Here is an 18,963-nt window from a genome sequence, read left to right on the forward strand (position 1 = left end):
GTAGCCACCACCCCTCCTCCCCCCTCCCTCCCTCCTTCCTATTGCATCCTCTGCCCGCTCAAAATTCCCCCCCTGATTCCTGCATTGGATGAGCGCCCGCCGTAGATCTGACATATATTGTTGTGAGAAGATGACGATGGTTATCTCTTGATGAGCTAGCACTCGCCGCATGATTTTTCCCGTGCGTGCTCAACTCCACCACATGTGAAAGGATTTTTGCTTGGTAGGTGTTTGTGGTAATGCTTGCAAGGGCAAATGCTTACAACTGACGGTAGTTTGGATCTTCTTCAGATGCGCAAATGTTTTGGTTTAAACATGTTAGCAGTAGTCAAACATGCAACGACTGACGGTGATACATATGAAAAGGGGAAACATCAACTTCTTTTTCATCTGCGCAGCCTTGACCTGAAACCAAAGCCTAGTAGCAGCAGTGAACGTGCAGTTTGAGAGAGCGGGAGCTTTGTCTTGGTTATTATACTGGCCGAAATTGATTGGTTAACACTTAGGGCTCATTCGGGAACACTCCGGCTCCCAACTCCGCGGAGCTGAAGTGGTGGAGCGGAGCGGCGCGCAGCTCATTTTTGCGGAGCTGCCATTCTGTCGCTCCAGCGGAGCGGAGTAGCTGGAGCGGTCCGTTGCCGAACAGGCACTTAACACATCAGTGGTATTGTTGGCATGATGGATGCCCCAGATCTCGTTTATGATTGGGAATATAGTGGTGCTGTTGCGCTGTGTTGTTGATTTTATCAGTCAGACCTGAATTGTCAGTACCGTTTAAAGTGATTGCTTCTCCTTTTGCATGTTTGCTGGTTGATTGATCTTCAGGTTCCACCTTTCGTGTTACGCCATGACAGATGTACAGCTAGCTGATGATTTGATTTGCTGTTCCATATTCATTTTACACTTACTAAAAGTCTAATTCTGTCCCTTTGGAACTTGGGAGTTGGAACAGGGCATCAACATTGTCAATTGGAGAGGCTTGGAGCTGCTTCGATATCCACAGTAGAGCAAACAAGAAGGCATCAATTCTAGAAGCTTGCAGAACCGTCGCCCGTGCAGATGGAGAACCGAAAGAATGCCGGCCTCAGGGTACTGCCGTCTAACCCCGTCCCTGCTTCTGTACCCTGCCCGTCTCTCCACTCTTTTCATCTCATTTTTCTTCCCTTTTGTGCCACCGCGCCGTTGCACACAGAAGAGGAAGCTTCCGAACAATGGGACGGTGCAGGAGGAGCCTGATATCAAGAAGATGTGCCAAGGTAAAGCTGAGCGAATTCTGTCCTTCTCGGCCGGAGATCGGTGTTTTTTCTTTAAACATTTTGTGATTTGGATGATGCAGCCCTGAAGGAGATGGAATGTGAGCTCCAGAACCTCCGGGACGACAACAACCAGCTCCGCGACGAGCTGTAAGATCAAATGCTTTTATTGTGCTTGCTGATTTGGGCTCACTTTTATTTTTTGGGGAATGATGGCTGAGACACTGATTCCTCTTCTTTTTCTTGTTGTTGCTGTTGATTCTTTTATGCCAGCCTTGGCAAAGACCGTCAGCTTGCGGAGACACGGACAGTTCTAGTTGACAGGGAGCACAAGCTTTCGAACACCCAGGCACTTCTAGTTGACAGGGAGCAGCAGCTTGCGGCCCAGACACTTGTTGTTGACAGTGAGTTTCCTTGTCTAAGTTTTGAGTTGTACTCCCTTTACCATTTGGTGCAAGTTGATGCTTGGAATTTTAGAGAATGGAGATAGGTGGTGTGTCAGCATAAAACACGCATTTATGGGGGATTAATACATGTCTTCTTGAAATAGAGTGCATTAATGTGTTTGATGGAGAGTACTTTACAGATTAACAGATGTCTATACCTCAAATCAACTTATCTTTGTTATGATCTGATTTTCAGGCAACTCACATATCTAAGTATTTGAATGTTGTAAGCAACTACTTCTTCAGGCTGTGACATTTCTATACATCGGGCTTAATTACTTGAGTAGTTTTTTTAAAATCTTAATTTGCTGATTGCCACAATTCTTTTATGTTTGTTATATCAAATTGCAACACGCATATAATCGAATATGAGTGTGTCAACATGTGGTTGCACCTTATTGAAGAAGTACACTTTATGCAAAAAAAAAAGTCAAAATATCATAGATGAGCAACATGCTAGTACATTTGCAGAAAGGCATGCAAAAACATGACCATTTCCGAACTGTTCTCTTGAGTAAGACAAAAACATTGTGCGCATATATAGTTGCTGCATTGGTCCTTCATCTCTCTGTCTTTTTTTGGTACAATACATAACTTTTCATAATTTTGAACAACTTTTAGCAAGTGCACATGTTATAGCATGTTACAACCATTATTTTCCCCCACATTTATTGGAAAATTCAGGGTTCTTGTTCTAGAAGTGAGGTGTGGTGAAGTGAGCTCTGGAAAATTCACATTCAATGTTTGTCAACTGCCAACTGTACTGAGTTGTGATACTGGCCGTGTTTAGCTTGAATTAGTTACTCAATTTTGCAATTATGTCTCTGAAAATGTAGGATTTGATGAAATGGTTTTTGTATGCTTATATGCAAGTGAACAGTTGGCACCAAAACCTACGTGCATCATGCTATTTTCTACTTCTATAATCTGATGTTTGAAGGGGAGCCTTGGCGCAGTGGTAAAGCTGCTGCCTTGTGACCATGAGGTCATGGGTTCAAGTCCTGGAAACAGCCTCTTACAGAAATGTAGGGAAAGGCTGCGTACTATAGACCCAAAGTGGTCGGACCCTTCCCTGGACCCTACATGCACCAGGTTGCCCTTTTTTATAATCTGATGTTTGGAGAGCTGATGGTGTTGCATTTATCTGCATGTCTCTATCGTGGTCCAAAATATGCTTCACATTCTGTTTTAGTCCTAATGATCATTAACTATTTACCCAACATTTTTGCATTTTCCAGTGCTTTATTACTAGTATCCTGCAAACATACAACAGCCTTAACAGGGTAATGTAATTCATGGTTGTTTTAGTGCCTGGTTAATAATCAGGTTCAGGTATGCCAGAGTGTAATAACATCCAACTTGTTTCTCGAAAAAAATACACACCTTATGAAGCACAGCAGTCCTTTGTAAATTCACCTATACCTTGTAGATTGACAAAAAATCTATTTCTATCTTTCATTCTTTGTGGTGATAACCAAGTGATTTAGCTGCAATTTTTATTTACTCTGCTCTGCTTTTCTTATGCAGCAAAGGAGTTTGAAACTGAAATTTTAAGGCTTAAACGTCTCTTGGCTGAGAAGAATGATACAAATAATCATGCAGCTCTAGTGTCTGCTGAGACAACAACTGAATTCATACAGAAGCAAACTCCAGTTTCACCTGCAAGGACACCAGTGTCAAACAGAACGAATACAGTCCAGTCCAGTGTGAAAGCCATTGCCCACCATGGTAGCTTTCAGGATGAAGCTAGAGAGGCAAGTTCTTGAAACTACTTTGCTGGTAGTGTAGAAGTATGCAAGGTTAAATGATTATCTTGAGCTTTATATTGTTTGCTAAGCCTTTTTTCATGGCCTGCATTGTTCTGTAGCAGGATTGCTGTCGAAGAGGTGTTTGCAGCTCAGGTTAGTGATAATGTACAAGTGTATTGCTGTTTGTGTTTCTTCTCATGCCTGTAAATTGGTTTGACTTGTAAGTCTGTTGCTTTCAGGGAGTGGGACAGATGAAAGTTCTCGTTCTTGTGTGTATCATATGCTGGTGGAATCTTTAGTGGGCATGAAGTTTTCATTGAAGGATGAAGCAGAAGGACTCTCACTTTCAATCTATCATGAAGCTACTGGTACATGCAAAGACCAGTTCTCGTGTTGTTTCAATTTGTGGTCTGCATTTTACATTTTGGCCTTGATATTTTTCTTACATTCATGCATGTGATTTTATATGTAACTGGGCAAGCTGGATATCTGGAGAGCAGTCATGTTTAGAGTGGCTGCCTCTGTAACTTGAAAAGTGGCTCTTTAAACTGCAAAATGTGGTACACATTCAGTGTCAGCTTGCCTTCTAGCAAGAATTGCGTTTTTTTGGGGTATCCTAGTCCCTCTTTGTTCTAGCCTTGCATTTTAAACAGTTTATACTTGCGTGGACTTTATTAGATGTAGGGCCATGCACGCAATATTGTCAGAGTGACAGACAATGGCGACATGGCATTAGAGAATGGACTTATTGGAACAGATTTCTGACCCTTAGTTGTTGTTACCAGCACATGTCGTAATTATGGCTGTGAAATTTTGATGATCATGGAGTAAAGCTATATAATATTCTTATACTTGTTCACATGTTGAGGCTATGTTCCTGTCAGTTAGTGAGTGATAGTAGTATGTTGGAGTGGCATGTTACCTCATCTTTCTATCACCGACATGTGACAATTATGTTTCCACATTTATATTCTGGGCTTCTGGCGATAAACATGTGCCTTTGTTTGTCAACAGGGAAGCGTAGCATATGATGATTTTGCGTCAGTTTGATGTTTCATTTCTGCTGCTGATAGAATTTTGAGCATAAAATAAAATAGCATATTATTTTGTACTCTTAACTGAGATGCTCAAGTTATTGCAGGTTATGATTTCAGCCTTACGTGGTTGGAGCAAGCTGATGGCGGTGAATGGGCCTACAAATACTCCTCGCTGGGCACCCTGGAGGAGATGGCTTTGAAGTGGATGAAAGTGCAGGACATACGGTTCAGCATGGACATGTTCCCCATGTTCTTCGAGCGGATATCGAGCCTCCTCAAGCGAGGCCGATGAATGATCGCCGTAACTTGGTATTGTAGAGCTCTAGATAGATGTGACATGACTGAAACTGATCGACTGTTGGCGGAACGAACTGTCCTTACTATCTTGGGAGGGCTGAAGATGGTTTGGGTCTGTTCCTTTAGCTGCTGAATCTTGGGACTTGTACTGCATAGTTAATGAGCGAGGCAAGACTGTGGCTGATATCTGGGATGGCCAACGGGTTAGGCGCGCCGTTAGGAGGAACCGTAACGATGAGTTGATGCAACGGTGGCATGAGTTTGAAAGTATTGCTCGGATCATCGTGTTTACTGGTGATGAAGACCGGATTGTTTGTCAATATGTGGCTAGTGATTGTTTTCTCTTCTAGTAGTTCTCTTTATAAGATTATTATCAGTTTTGGGGGGTCACCCCATTTCATTTGCCTGCTGTTTGGAAGATTAATTAAGGCCCCTCCTGAGATCCATTTATTCGTATGTTTTTTTGGCTCTTGCGCGGAATAAAATCATGACCAGGAATGACCTTGGCAAGAGAAACATGAAAAGAAAAAGAAAAAGCCTTTGTAGAGTGTGTTTTGCTGGGATCTGGTTAGTTAACCTTATGTCTGAGTGTGTGGTTTCTGAACCTTGTATGAACTAGTATGTGGTTTCCTTGTTATGCAATGGAGCCGGGGAGTGACCCCATGAGAAAGAAGAAGTTGTTGCTTGTTGCATCTGACGCCATCTAAAATCTTCCCAGGAAACCTCCATGGCGTGGCGGCGTGCTCTCCGTCGTCTTCCTCGACATTCTTTGGCTCGGCCAAGAGTTGAGTGGTAACACCGATAATGGCTACGTGCATACTCTTCTTGTACTGGTGGTCTATATAGAAGCCATCTGAACCTTCTATATAGAAGATGCCATCTGAAAATGATCCATAATGGCCAAGACGCAATGAGAAGGCTTATCATGTTACAACATGGCCAAGACAAGAGATCCTACACCACCTTTTCCAGCAATACCTCATGGAAATTGGTTCGTTGTCGAGGATGGCATCAACTCAAAATAATCTTAACAGGGGTTCAGCAGGGTTGTATTCAGAACCTGGTACCAAAGAACAGTGCATGCATCATAACCAAATCTGTTTAGTCTGATTGGCACTCCAGAACTAAGTAAACGACAGCAAGGCACACACAGCAGCTGTAAACTAAAATACTTGTCATCAAAATGAATAAAAAGAGATGTGTCTAGAGCTAAAATACGTCTAGATACATCCCCTTTTATTCATTTTGATGACAAGTATTTCCGGACGGAGGGAGTACATAATAATTGCAGATATATAGCAAGATTCAACTGCACTCCACGTTTCACCCAAGGGCAATCACAGGTTAAATGGATGCAAGCGGCACCACATCGATCTTATGGAGAATAGCACAGCACAGCTAAAGATTTTTTTAAAAAAAAAGTCTTGCGTTTGAGCTCGCTGCCTCCCCAAATTCCGTACCTCAAGCTAACTTTTGCATCTAGTGATAGAGTACTGCAGCAGCGGTATAATAGCGTCACAAGGATTGAAGCAGGGACAGACTCTTACAACAAACACCGCATCAAAACATCCTCCTCTTCTTGTCCCCCGGCTCGCCCTTGTGGTTGTTGTTAAACCCTCTCAAGTCGTTGGTCGTCTCGGCAGTGTTTTGCTTCTTCATCCCTCTGCGACCGCCATGCCCGAACCTGGAATCCTCTGGCCAATGATGGTTTTTTCCCTTGCTTACCTCGCCTGGCAAGGCCACCAGGAGAGACGCCAGGCCTCTGCTTCTTGTGCTGCTTGAGACCTTCTTCAACTTCTTGACGACCTTGTCCCCCTGGTCGTGACCGACGGCGAGCTTGTGCATCCAGTCCACAACATTCTCTGGCCAGGCGATGATGTCCTCGAGCTTCTCGAGGAGCCCCTCCTTGTTTGTACACGGCCTTCTTTGAAGGTTGATCAGCCTGCTGCAATTCTTCTTCCTCTGAATCGTCATCCTCTCACTCCACATAGTCCTCGTCGGTATCGTCGTCATCCAACATGGATTCGTCGTGGACCGAGGGGTCCTCTTCTTTCTCAAGTTGCACCATTTTCGTTGTACCAAAGAAAACATGGTGTTAGGCTGTGTTTGATATAGTAAAGCATCCCAAAAACCAAGTGTAAAAAAACTAGAGTAATTCAGCCTGCAGGTATGAAATACCACATGGTTTTGACATAACAGAGTATTTTGTAGTATTGATAATACATACACACAACCTGTTTGGCTATGCCGTCTTCAGTGACTCAAAATTAGCTGGCTAAAACCATTAGCTAGCAGCTACTCGCAAAAAAAAACCATTAGTAGCTTGTTTTTCCAGTTAGCCAGCCATTTCATGCAACTATTCGGCCATGCACACGGCGTAGAAGCATTGTAAAAAATAGTGTGCTCTCCTAGAATGCACCAATACGGATACGTGTATTGGTATCAGGCTGATATGGATACGTAAATTCATCAAAAAAAATTTAAAGTGCCAATACGGGGATCATTTGACTAATTTAAAAATGATAATGATAAATAGTTATTTACTATGCAGTGTGAACAACAAATTAGTTTGATGTTTTGATTTTTTTTCCTAAACATGGCCAGGGTACAGATTACATATTAATACCATGCAGAAGAAGACCAAAACAGACATGCTTGTAGTGTAGGGAGGGGGAGCTGCCGGAGCACCGGATTAGCCACCACCGGCGAGCTACTGCTGGATCCTGCGTGCCCTCGAGCTTGTGAGCTGCGACACATACATGGGTGGCACTGCAGGAGCATCGGAGCTGAGAGCGTGCCTTGGTGCTGCGTGAGAGGGGCTGAGGGTGAGGGGCATTCGGGGACGAGGACGACGCGGACCTCGGTGAGGAAGGAGGAGGAGCTCGTCGCCGGCTTGCCGCCGCCGCCTCTTAACTGGGCTGGGAAGGATGGGGTGTTGGGGGAAGGGGAACGTATCCAAAACGCACCAGCCAGATATCCTTCACGTACCACTCAAAAAAAAAGGTATCCTTCACGTATGTTTCTCGTAATTTCCTCAAAAGAAAAAAGAAAAAACCGTATGTTTCTAAACAAAAAAGTATCCTTCACGTATCTTTCTTTTTTGAACATCAGTACAGATGCAAGCGCTCATACATATGCACATACTCATCTCTATGAACGCACATACGCACACCTTATCCTTATGAGCACCTCCGAGAGACTGAGCCGGCATGTCATCTTTAAATTTACAAAGTCACTGTAGGCGCCTCGTCGTCGACGGGAACGTCTCCTTCAACTGAAAGCGCATTGCCGGAAATCCTGAAATAAATCCAGAAATAATGCGAGCACCAGGACTTGAACCCTTGTGGCCTGGGGATAACATAACGTATCTTGTTTGTCTGAAATCGTTTATTCATGAATACTCAAATGACACGTATATATCCAGCACGTATCGGGGACGAATCCGCATCCGTGCATCCCTATATATACTCGAAGGGTGCGGGGAGGTCCATGAAGCACCCGTGCATTCGAGCATGTAAGATGATGCGAGATCGACGACCTAGCTTAAGAGAACATCGTTACTGGCTCCTTCCTCTTCTCCATTGCATGCCATTCAGGAGCTCAGTTGTATTATCATTTGAAGTTGGTGCTAGATCGAGCTCGAGTGCCCATGCATGCAGGGGTGTTGTTCTCCAACTAGCTAGGACGAGCAAACCAACAAGGAATCGTGTTACGGGACTTTTCTAGTTCATTCATCAAATCGCTTTCTACTGGTTTCAATTTTTTTTCTGATGCAAACTTTATCAGTAATAATCTAATAAGGTGACACGATCGATCAGGGACAGGGTTCAGATTAGCCGCGTCACGGTGATCACCCTGGGCGTACGGCGTTGAGACTTGAGACTGGAGAGGGGAATGGCGTGCGCTAAATAACCGCAAACGTTGTGAGACACGGAAGGTGCACTTGGAAAACAAGTGTAGTAGCTAGTGTTTCAAGCCTTTCCCGATGAACCCGAAATGATTCAGGAGAGATGGGGCATGCATATATAGGCAGTCGGGATCCATGCAAGTCGCGAGATCAACCTATAGTTCGAGAAAACTTTAGTGATCTAAACGCTCTTATATTTCTTTATAGAGAGGGTACTATGTAGTACCATTTGGAAGTTGGCGCGAGAGCTTGAGTGCCCAGGGTTGTTGTTCTTGTATTGCAGTCCGAGGACAGACGAAGAATTGCTTTGTACTGGTCCCTGTTTTTCTTAATGCACACTTTCCAGTCGAAAATCTGATGAGGAAAGGGAAAAAAATATCAGACATTATTTTACTTGTAACTTGGAGAGTATGAGTATGGAAGAGTCTAGAATAAATTAGAAGCGTGCTTCAAGTTTTGTGCAAAATGGCCATATGGCTTAAGCCCAACAATAGGATCTTCTAGATAGTACATGTGGTAGAATCTAGTGAAGTAATGAGAAGATCCAATGGTTCAGCAACACTCAAATTTGCCCTGTCGCTACTGTCGGATCCGCTTCATCCAACGGTTGTTATTCCAAGTTATACGTACACTATATAGTGGTATAGATATAGAAATATTTTGTTTTACCTTGTATTAATAGAAAATGCCGTAGAACAAGGTTTGAGCTTAAAAAAAGGGCGGGCCATGATTGCTCGCCCACAGAGAAAAAAATCTACCCAAACAATCTCCTTATAGATGGAAGAAATTTATACAACGCATAAATATGTTAGGGATTCTTTCCTCGGGAAGGTGTGACACAAAAGGGACGGGACGGGACGGAACGTGAGGCTATTGCCAGAAACGAAACGCGTGTTCGTGAAAGCCGACCAACACTCTCTGCCTTTTTTAACGTGGCAAGGAAAGTGCACAACCCTTTTTTAACCTGTGTACCCGGCACGGCTTATTAGGCATAATAGCGCCCTAACAACAACGGCAGGTGGATATCTGACCCTGTGCTGTGCATGCAGATGTAGCCAACTTGAAAGGAAATTAAAATTACACCAGCCAGTACCGGCACACCTTGTCCTCCTGGCGTGTAATGACCGGAGCCGTACAAGAGCAAGCAGATAAATGTCATGGGATTTACTCCGCAGATAGTGACCAGGGTGATCAATTCCGAAATCTCGCCCGTCTCTACCTCTTGGGAGTACAAGACTGCGCCATTCTAGCAAATACTTGTACTCATACAGTGATACTGAATGAGGCTTCATGCACAACTTAGCAGCAACATGTTTTTTCAACTACAGGAAGCACAGTTGTCTAATTTCTAATAATGGTAGTGTGATCACGAAAACCACAAATCCCAGTAAAAACATGTTTAAAATCGCCACAATTATTAATTTGATTGCTGCGAAATATGCTGGCATCAGGGTTAGTGGCAACCAGCAACCAACCCTTGATTGCTCCTGAGAGCCGCACAATGTCATCGGGAACGGATAACGGGTAGACAAAGCCATGCTGCACCCCAACCTGATCACCGCACGGCGTAGAATCACAGGACATCAATCAACCGATGGCAATTTCATCCGACATAGAGCAATCCGCCACAAGTTACAGGACAAGCATAATATCCACATAAACACAAACAGGCAAGCACTATCAAACGGATCTTCGTCAACAGTCTAGAGCAAAACCCTACCAATTGGTTATATGAACAAGCTTAGTCCAATCACGAGAGCCACCAGATCGATCTCGACACAGCTACAGAACTGATGGTGTACAATAATAGGCTAACTGAAGCATACAACCACTTCAACAAGTGCATCTTCAACATGTCCATCATCATATAATGACAGGAAAGCGATTCATGGATGTAGTTAGTTCTCTGGACGATACAGGGTATGTCATCATGTATGCAGTGAACCGTCCGATGCAGTACTCTGTTTATAGGAGTATACACATTAACACGATGACGAAACACATGCAGTTCTTCAATACCCCATAGATTATTTTGTAGTATCATATTTGACCAAGAGTGGAGAGTGGACAACATATGCAAGCATTACATTGGGCATCACACAATCATTAAGACATGAGGGGGGAAAATCAAAGAAATCATTTGAAAGCATTTCATTGGCCATTTTCATCCATCAGGGATCTATTATATGCTGTGGCAAGCAACAACTCATTACATGAACAGGTCGACAAGCCATATGCCGCAAATCGACCTGTTCATCGCAGAGCGTAGAATCATTCATCCACAGGGCAGCAATTCAACAACAGATGATATATAGAGATTGATCCATCGTCCATCCGGCACATCGATCCGCTACGAAAGAAATTACCACACGACGGCATGATGATATTCACATGAACACAACAACAGGAATCCATGGCATACACACACACGCATAGTACTACTAATTCAATTAATTTAACATGGCCAGCAACAAAATCGGCAGGATTTATTAGTCGGCCAGGAGCAGCAGTTCATCAGATCTAGAGCACAGGACGCGGACGGGACTCAGACGGGACGAGGAGTAAGGCGTACGCAAGCGATGGATGGATGTGGGGAGCGGGTCATACGGGCGGGAGGGGAGGCCCCTGCTCCTGCCCCTCCTCCTTGTCGGCGGCGACGGCGGGGGCGGCGTCGAGCTGGGGCTGGTCGGAGGGGGCGGCGGCGGAGAGCATGAGGGCGTCGTCGGCGTCGTCGTCGTCGTCGTCGGTGGAGAGGTTGATGCAGGAGCAGCGCTCGAGGGAGGCGAAGAAGGCGGAGGTGACGCCGGCGCCGAACCAGCTCGCCCAGCCCTGATCCATCGGCGGCGATCTGCTCGCTAGGGTTCGGCGGTGAGAGGGGTGGGGAGGATGGGAGACGGGTAGGCGACTAGGCGAGAGCAGAGACGACTCACTGCAAGGAGAGGAGAGGAGAGGAGAGGGGAATGGGGATTTGGCGAGATCCACGGGATACTTCTCCCCAACCCCAACCCCAACCCAAATACAGTTGTGCTCCTTTTCTTTTCTCATTTTTTTTTGAATGCTTCTTTTGATCTTTTCTCACATTAAAGGCACACCAAATATACATCCATAAAAACCATATTAACTAGTCCGTATGAGATGAACATTTCTTTTTACAAAACTACTACACATATTCACTGCACCAAATACACATCATAATTCAGAAAGGAGTGAAAGCGCCTGTGAATCATCGGCCTAACGCCCCGCAAAAAGAAAATAAAATCACTGGTCTAACGAGAGGGTGTGTGGCGTGGCGGCATGCGGAGAGGTTTTGCGGTGTGACGACACACGGCTTTTTTATGTACGCGGCATCAGAGCACGCGTGTTGGACATCTGTGCCCCACCCTTTCGACGCAAAAAAAAAAATCTTGCCCCTTGTGTGTTTCCTCGTCGGCTTGTCACTCCCGGCCGCACGCTCCTCCATTTGCCGCATGGGCTCATCATCTTGTTGCTTCACTGCACATGCCCGCTTCATAATTCACCTCCACGTGTTTGGTGGTGGCTCTTTGCACGGTTGAAGAGAAAGTTGCGGTTGTGATCCGCCGGGTCTTTGGCGGCGACCTAGCGGTAAGCGCCGGAGACCATCTTTCGAGGTGGCCACTTGGATGTGCAGGTTTTGCAAGGTGCACTTAGAAGTTACAATAGCTTCCCAGCTGGGTCCAAATGTATGGCGCATGGGAATGTCTATTTATTTAGGGGATCATAGGGGGATTCTCTGACTTTTGAGTAATCCAATAAGTTTAATCTTTTTTTTTTGAAAAACACTCCATAAGTTAAGCTGGTTGAATTTGAGGCAATTCAGGCGTGTTGGTCGCATGACAGCCCATCTACAAGCCTGTTTGCAGCCCAGCTAAACACCAGCACAGATCTGGTTAAGGCCCAGCAACATGCCAACACATAACCAGTTCAGTTTCCACCCAAATTCAGAAACACTCCATAAGTCATGCATTTTATTAAAAACAACCGCTGGACACAATGGATCAGCATCTCCTTATTTTCATTTGCAAATGGTAGGAGCATCTGGAGTCAGCAATTTATTTGAATGCACATGTGAGAACCAGTTACAGCACACGGGCTTCGTTTTTCAATTTGTCAAGGAGCTCGTCGACCGACGAGAGGATCACCCCGGCTTTCCTCTTTGGCGGCTCGTCCACCCGGAGCACCTCCATGTCTGACCTGACATCCACGTTCAGGTCTGCGGGGGTGACTTTCTTGATCACCTTCGACTTCGCCTTCATTATGTTTGGCAGCGTCGCGTACCGGGGCTGGTTCAGCCTCAGATCAGTCCTGCAAGACAGAAACCATGGCATTTATAAGCTCAGACCGAGTCGCAGAAATGGGAGCAAAAAGCCATAGCCTGTGAGCGCTACGTATGAACATAAGAACTTAACATTTCAGTTATGAAAAAAAAAAGCTTGAGTACTACTGTGCTTCTATGACTAACGAGCAGTCTACTGAAAATAAGAAATACAGACGTGTAACGGAGCATACGTGATCACTGCTGGTAAATCCAAGCAGATGGTTTCGGTTCCACCATCGACCTCTCGCTCAACAGTAGCTTTTTGCTTATCCTTGTCAATTATCACCTGAAAGAAAAAAACCACCATTGACTACAAATTTCTGTTAAGCAGAATCTTGAGAACCATTGGCATAGAAATATGACAATAAATATATAAGCACAGCACAGTAAAAGAGATGGTAAAGAACCAATTTCCTTTTTGGCTATTTTGAGGAACAATTTCCTTATGTTTGCATCCTTTGTTGCTTCCCCTTATTTGGCCCACAAAGATGAAACAAAATGTTGGCCCACGAAATGAAATTAAATGCTTCTAGGGAAGTGGGGTCAAATAAGAATTTGAAAAACTGTTAGTCTGTGACAACAGCAAGTTCTTTCCTCACTAAAAATAGTTACTTCTAGTGCTCAGCTTGTGCGTGGTAGAAGCCTTTGGAACCTGGTCCAAAAGCACAAGCTCCCCCCAAAATCAGAGTTTTGCCTGGAGATTAACTACGAATACTTTGGCTGTGTAACAGAACCGAAGCAGAAGACTGAGAAATGTGCTTCCAACTTATACTATCTGTGGTACAGAGGAGAGCTGCTTCAATGCAGTGATGACATAAACAAAGGCTCCTGCTCTCAGGTTTGAGCTTCCACCAGATGAGCAGCCGCGGTACTCATGCCATGAATGGTTCCTTGTCCTGTTGGACAACGCCCCCAGGCGAAATGCTTCTCTTTCTTCTGCGCTGCGGCATGCTTGGCGCCTGTGAAATGATGTGTTTGTTTGCTAAAGGGGATGCACACTGCAAGATATAAAGGAGGAGAGAAGCGAGAGCGATAGCAAAGGCAAAGCAGCTATTGAGTGCCATATTCAGGAGTCATGCAAACTTCTGGCTGAAGATCAAATCCTTTGGAATCCTACAGATGATGGCTGGCTAAAACTGAATTCTGTTTCCAGTTTCCTTGGAAATACAAAAGAGAATGGGGTACTGCAGGATATGAATCTGGATGTTACTATCATGGTGTGGGGCATGATCAAACTCTGTGCTAGTGCAGAGGAAGCCGAAGCTCTGGCCTTCCTCGAAGCGGTTCGCAAGGCAGTGAAATATAATCCCCCAGCGGTCTTGGAGAGTGATTGCAGCTTAGTGGTTGAAGCATTGAAGTGCCAGGCAAGAGATCTTTCTGCAACCGGAACCATTACTTGAGAAACAAAATTCATTCTCCAGGAGCTCCCTCACTTCAAGGTGGAGAAAAATTCATCGCAAAGTAAAAAGGGGTAAGGTGTTGTGTGGTGGTGTTTTGCAGGGTTCAGTGCCAACATGTGTGTTGGCTGAGGTTCTGTGTGAGCATAATCAACATATGTTTCAAGTTAATACGCTACATCAGTTTTAAAAATACGTATTTCTAGAATCTAAATGCAATTAAAATCCATTCTAGTACCCACTAGTTATTCAAATTGTAATAGAAGATGTGTACAGTTACAGTGCTTATTTGGATAAGTATGAGAAGATTAGGTGCTAACCAAAATGACCGTGTGCAATGACAAAAACCTCCATGAAAAAAAACTCCCAATGAATGATCTTATTGGTGACATACTGACATTGCTGATATCTGAAAAGAATAAACAACAGCAAACCTTTGATGCGAAGGTACCCTGTGGCCAGTTGAGCAATGCAGCTAGCATTTGTCCTGTTTGGTTGCAATCATCATCAATTGCCTGTAATTACAGATGGAAGTAGAAGTTATGATTATGAACAGTATACTCCAAATCTAAACTTTCTTCACACATTTCTTCTTGTCTGTTCTTTGCTCTCATTCTTCATGACAAAACTTAGAAGTAAAGCTTCTGTAATTATTTCTTAGTGACAAGTTATTACAAAAGAGAACTTGCAAATGATCCAAGCAAATACACCTATGTTAACAAAGTAAGCAACTAAGTCTGACAGGAGGAAAACAAACGCAGACATCCATGCCCTTCAGGCAATCACAAAAACATTTCGGACTATAATTTTATCCCTAAAATCCCTATATATAAAGAAACACTCCAACAAAAATTGACCCCGAAACAGTAGGAGAAACATTTCGATTTGAGCAATAGGGTAGTTTCGCATGACCACTAATACCCTGTTATATATTTCCCTGTTATCCTGTCTAATGAACAGACGGTGAAATGGACATGTATAATTCCACTAATGCCCCCAGAAAGATAAGAGAATTGCTCTGTCTTGAACATCTGAGATATAACTAGCATATCTAAGTAACACCCCCCATCTCTCCTGACCAAAATAGTACGGATTATGCACCGTGCAGAATGTGAAATGAAAACACTTTCATCCTGTATTTTACAGCTACACTAGCTGAGTAGATCAACAAGAAGCTGGTAATTGAGCTGGTTTCTGTTCAACTCTGTTTTCGACAAAATTATCGGTTAACTTCAAACAGTGAAACCAAGGATTCAGGTGTTGTATAAGCAGTGGATGTGATGATGTTGAGCTGCCCATGTTCTGTCCATAAGATTTGGGCTCAGTTCTGAACTTTGTTCCAGCTTGACAGTTCAGAAGTTCAGAGGCATGAAAGATCAGGCAAAAAAACTGACTGAATCAAGGTGAAATCTTGGGCGGTGGCGGCGCGGGAGTACGGACCTGCTTGCCGAGGATGAGGAGGCCGGGGGTCTCCTGGAGCGCGAGGGCGCGGAGGATCTTGGCGACGGCGAGCGGGAGGAGCGGGCGGGCGGGGTCGGGGTCGTGGAGGACGTGGACGGCGCGGTCGGCGCCCATGGCGAGCGCGGTGCGGAGCGTGTCGGCGGCCTGCACGGGGCCGACGGTGGCGGCGACGACCTCGGAGGCGGCGCCGGCCTCGCGCAGCCGCAGCGCCTCCTCGACCGCGATCTCGCAGAAGGGGTTCATGGACATCTTGGCGCTGGCCGTGTCGACGGCCGTCCGGTCCGGCCGGACCCGCACCTTCACCGCGTAGTCCACCACCCGCTTCACCGCCACCAGGATCTTCATCCCGCCGCCGCCGGCAACGGCGATGGCGATGGCGATGGCGATGCGCTCTGCTCGGTGTCAATCAGCACCGGCACTTGCCCCGGTTTCCAATCCCTGTCCCCTAGGCCCGAGCAGAGGAGATCGGCAGTCCTTCTTGCGGTCGGAGGCCACGGCGAGCTGTCGCGGCGGCGGACCGGCGGTGGAAGGGAGGAGAGTTGGGCGAGAGCGCGGGGGCAGAGCAGAGCATCCAAGCAAGCAGTTGCGAGTTGTATCGTCTCACTCCTACTGCTGCTGAGTCATCAGTGCTCACCCACAAATCTCAACACACCCTTGTGTGGCACTCTCATCACTCCCAACCCGATTTCACTCTTAATTTAATTTCTGAGCAAAGACTTTGGATAGAACTGCGAACCAACATTTGATGTACGTAGGGTTGTGTCAGTGACATATACTGGTGTACGTAGGGTTGTATCGGTGACAGCTAGGACCTTAGTGAATATTGATCTTATCTTTAACTCCTTATGGGTTCGACACTTCATGCTTACCACTTCCATCTTCGGAAAATGTTATGATGATTTCTTGCACTTGGGGATTATCAGTTCATAGGATAAAGCCAGGTTGAGACCCATCAAGTTTGGATGGAGTTAGAGTCAATCTCGTAATCCCAGTTCCGGGTTCCCGAAAATGGTCACTTTTGTAAATATTGAATTACCCACAAGGTGCAATGGATTTCGAATGGGGGTGGTTCAAAGTGCTATGGTTTTTTCTACGACGTTGAGATTAGCTTTCATGCTATGACTTTCTTTGTTTGACTCCATATTCATGGGTCCTAGTGACGATCTTTAAGTACTTGTCCTGCAGGGACATATTTGTAGTTACTCCAAATGTGAATGGACCTTGAAGTTTATTGATAGTTCATTGAATTTCCCCTAAGTTCTTACACACGTTAGGGAACACATGAACATGTGGATCTCTTACAACTACTCGTAGGTTGGTCCAAATAAATATAAAAGTTTGCACAAAAAAAGTAAGATAGTGACATGAAACATACAAAAATTATAGATACTAGCAAATCGGCATGTGCATTTCAACGGGAGAACAACAAAATCATAATCTCCGATGGCCATGACCATATTTTTCTGCATCACCGAGATACACCATCACTCTCATTTTTGTGAAATCGTCAAGAATTTTTGAAAATCATGAACATTTTTTGAAACTCATGAACATATCAGAAATCATGAACATTTTTCAAATTCTCGAACATTTTTACATATTTCGAACATTTTCTAAAATTATTAACATTTTATAGTATTTGCAAAAATTTACGAACATTTTTTAAAACATTTTTCTTGAATAGGCAAACATTTCTAGAGTCGATGAACATTTGCTTTTAAGTTGGTGGAACAATTTTTAAAATTCATGAGCAACTTTTTGATTAAACAAACATTTTTCAAATAGATGATCATTTTTCAGCGGACATTTTATGAATCAATAAACTATTTTGTAAGTCAAGAACCATTTTTCTATTTTTAGGATATTTTATAATTCATGAACATTTTTTGAATTGGCGAAATTTTGATCAATTTCATTAACATTGTTAATACATTGAATTTTTTTAAAAAAAATTCATAAACAGTTTTTTTATTTCCTGAACATTTGTTTCCAAAATTGCGAACATTTTTGAGTATGCAAACATTTTTTAGAAATCCCGAACAATTTTCTGAATCCACAAGTATTTTATTTAAAAATTCTCATTTCTTTTAATTTTCCGAACTTTTTGGAAGTCCCAAATTATTTAAAGTAGAAAAAAAGACGGAAAAGGAAAACAAAGAAAAAACAAAATTTAAAAAACAGGCCGCTCGGACATGGGCCCGCCCAAATAGACGTGATGTGTCTTCTCCCAGCGCGCAAAGCATTGTATAGAAGGTTCCTACTACATGAGCTGGCGCAGACGGAGATTCCCCCGTGTGAAACATTTTTTATCACTTATAGGTGGCAGCATTGTCTAAAAGAAACTTATAGGTGGCATCAATGGATAAAGTTTTGCAATTCTGGGGGCAATTTCGATGGCGTACTGCCAGAAGCAATTGCCCCGATATTATTAGATATGGATGTCGGACATGTATCACATGTCTCGTCGGATCTAGCAATGATACCTGGGTGGACATGTTTTCCTTCCCCACCCGGAAACATGGGGAGTTGGTTGTGTCACCATCTTGTTAGTGATGCTTCGGCAGCAACAACGTTTTGATTTCATTGACTCGGATGAACATGGAAAATACTGTTGTTAACGCTCAAAAACCCGGAAAACAAAATATGCCAAGGTCCCAAAAAGGATTGAATTTGTGAAAGTGGCTGACACGATGCTATACCAGAAGTCCTGGCATGGTAGTTTTTGAAATTTGAAGAGCCTAGAATCACTAGTAGAAAAAGGGTCAAATGTGAAGCATAATAGTGCCGGTTTGAATTTCAGCCGGCACTAATGTGTACATTAGTGCCGGTTCGTGGCGGCGATCAATAGCACTGGTTCGTGGCGAACCTTTAGTACCGATTCATGCCACGAACCGGTACTAAAGAGGCTGTGTCAGCCTGCGGTCAGGATATGGCCCCATCATCACCATTTAGTGCCTGTTCCACGAACCGGTACTAATGAGGTTATGGCAAGCTGTTTTTAGTCCCACCTCGCTCCCCTAACAAGCCTTTTACCACCTTAAATATGTTATTTCTCAAACTATCACAAGCACTTGATCTTCA

At 44.2% G+C, this 18,963-nt stretch overlaps 3 protein-coding genes across 4 annotated transcripts; 1 reads left to right on the forward strand and 2 right to left on the reverse strand.

Annotated features, from left to right (window-relative positions):
* The first annotated feature begins 923 nt into the window (after positions 1-923).
* Positions 924-5,227, forward strand: LOC123140026 (uncharacterized). Of its 2 annotated transcripts, none has more exons than XM_044559758.1 (8): positions 924-1,089; positions 1,193-1,256; positions 1,337-1,403; positions 1,527-1,657; positions 3,227-3,453; positions 3,570-3,600; positions 3,687-3,855; positions 4,589-5,227. In XM_044559758.1, exons 1-8 carry the CDS (start codon positions 1,060-1,062, stop codon positions 4,593-4,595), a joined length of 726 nt encoding a protein of 241 aa, XP_044415693.1. In that variant the 5' UTR covers positions 924-1,059; the 3' UTR covers positions 4,596-5,227. The 2 variants fall into 2 exon arrangements, with proteins under 2 accessions (XP_044415693.1, XP_044415692.1); XM_044559757.1 differs by having other exon boundaries at positions 925-1,089; positions 3,687-3,815.
* A 5,754-nt stretch (positions 5,228-10,981) lies between these two features.
* LOC123135206 (uncharacterized) lies at positions 10,982-11,681 on the reverse strand. Its single transcript, XM_044554281.1, has one exon. It carries the CDS (start codon positions 11,524-11,526, stop codon positions 11,290-11,292), a length of 237 nt encoding a protein of 78 aa, XP_044410216.1. The 5' UTR covers positions 11,527-11,681; the 3' UTR covers positions 10,982-11,289.
* Positions 11,682-12,650: 969 nt separating this feature from the next.
* Positions 12,651-16,520, reverse strand: LOC123140027 (electron transfer flavoprotein subunit beta, mitochondrial). The gene is made up of 4 exons (XM_044559759.1): positions 15,862-16,520; positions 14,856-14,936; positions 13,216-13,310; positions 12,651-13,011 (listed from the first exon to the last, which is right to left on the reverse strand). The coding sequence occupies exons 1-4, from the start codon at positions 16,225-16,227 to the stop codon at positions 12,786-12,788; spliced, it is 768 nt and encodes a 255-aa protein (XP_044415694.1). The 5' UTR covers positions 16,228-16,520; the 3' UTR covers positions 12,651-12,785.
* Between the last annotated feature and the right edge of the window lie 2,443 nt (positions 16,521-18,963).

The sequence above is a fragment of the Triticum aestivum genome, chromosome 6B (assembly GCF_018294505.1).
Source record: "Triticum aestivum cultivar Chinese Spring chromosome 6B, IWGSC CS RefSeq v2.1, whole genome shotgun sequence".
Taxonomy (NCBI): Eukaryota; Viridiplantae; Streptophyta; class Magnoliopsida; order Poales; family Poaceae; genus Triticum; species Triticum aestivum.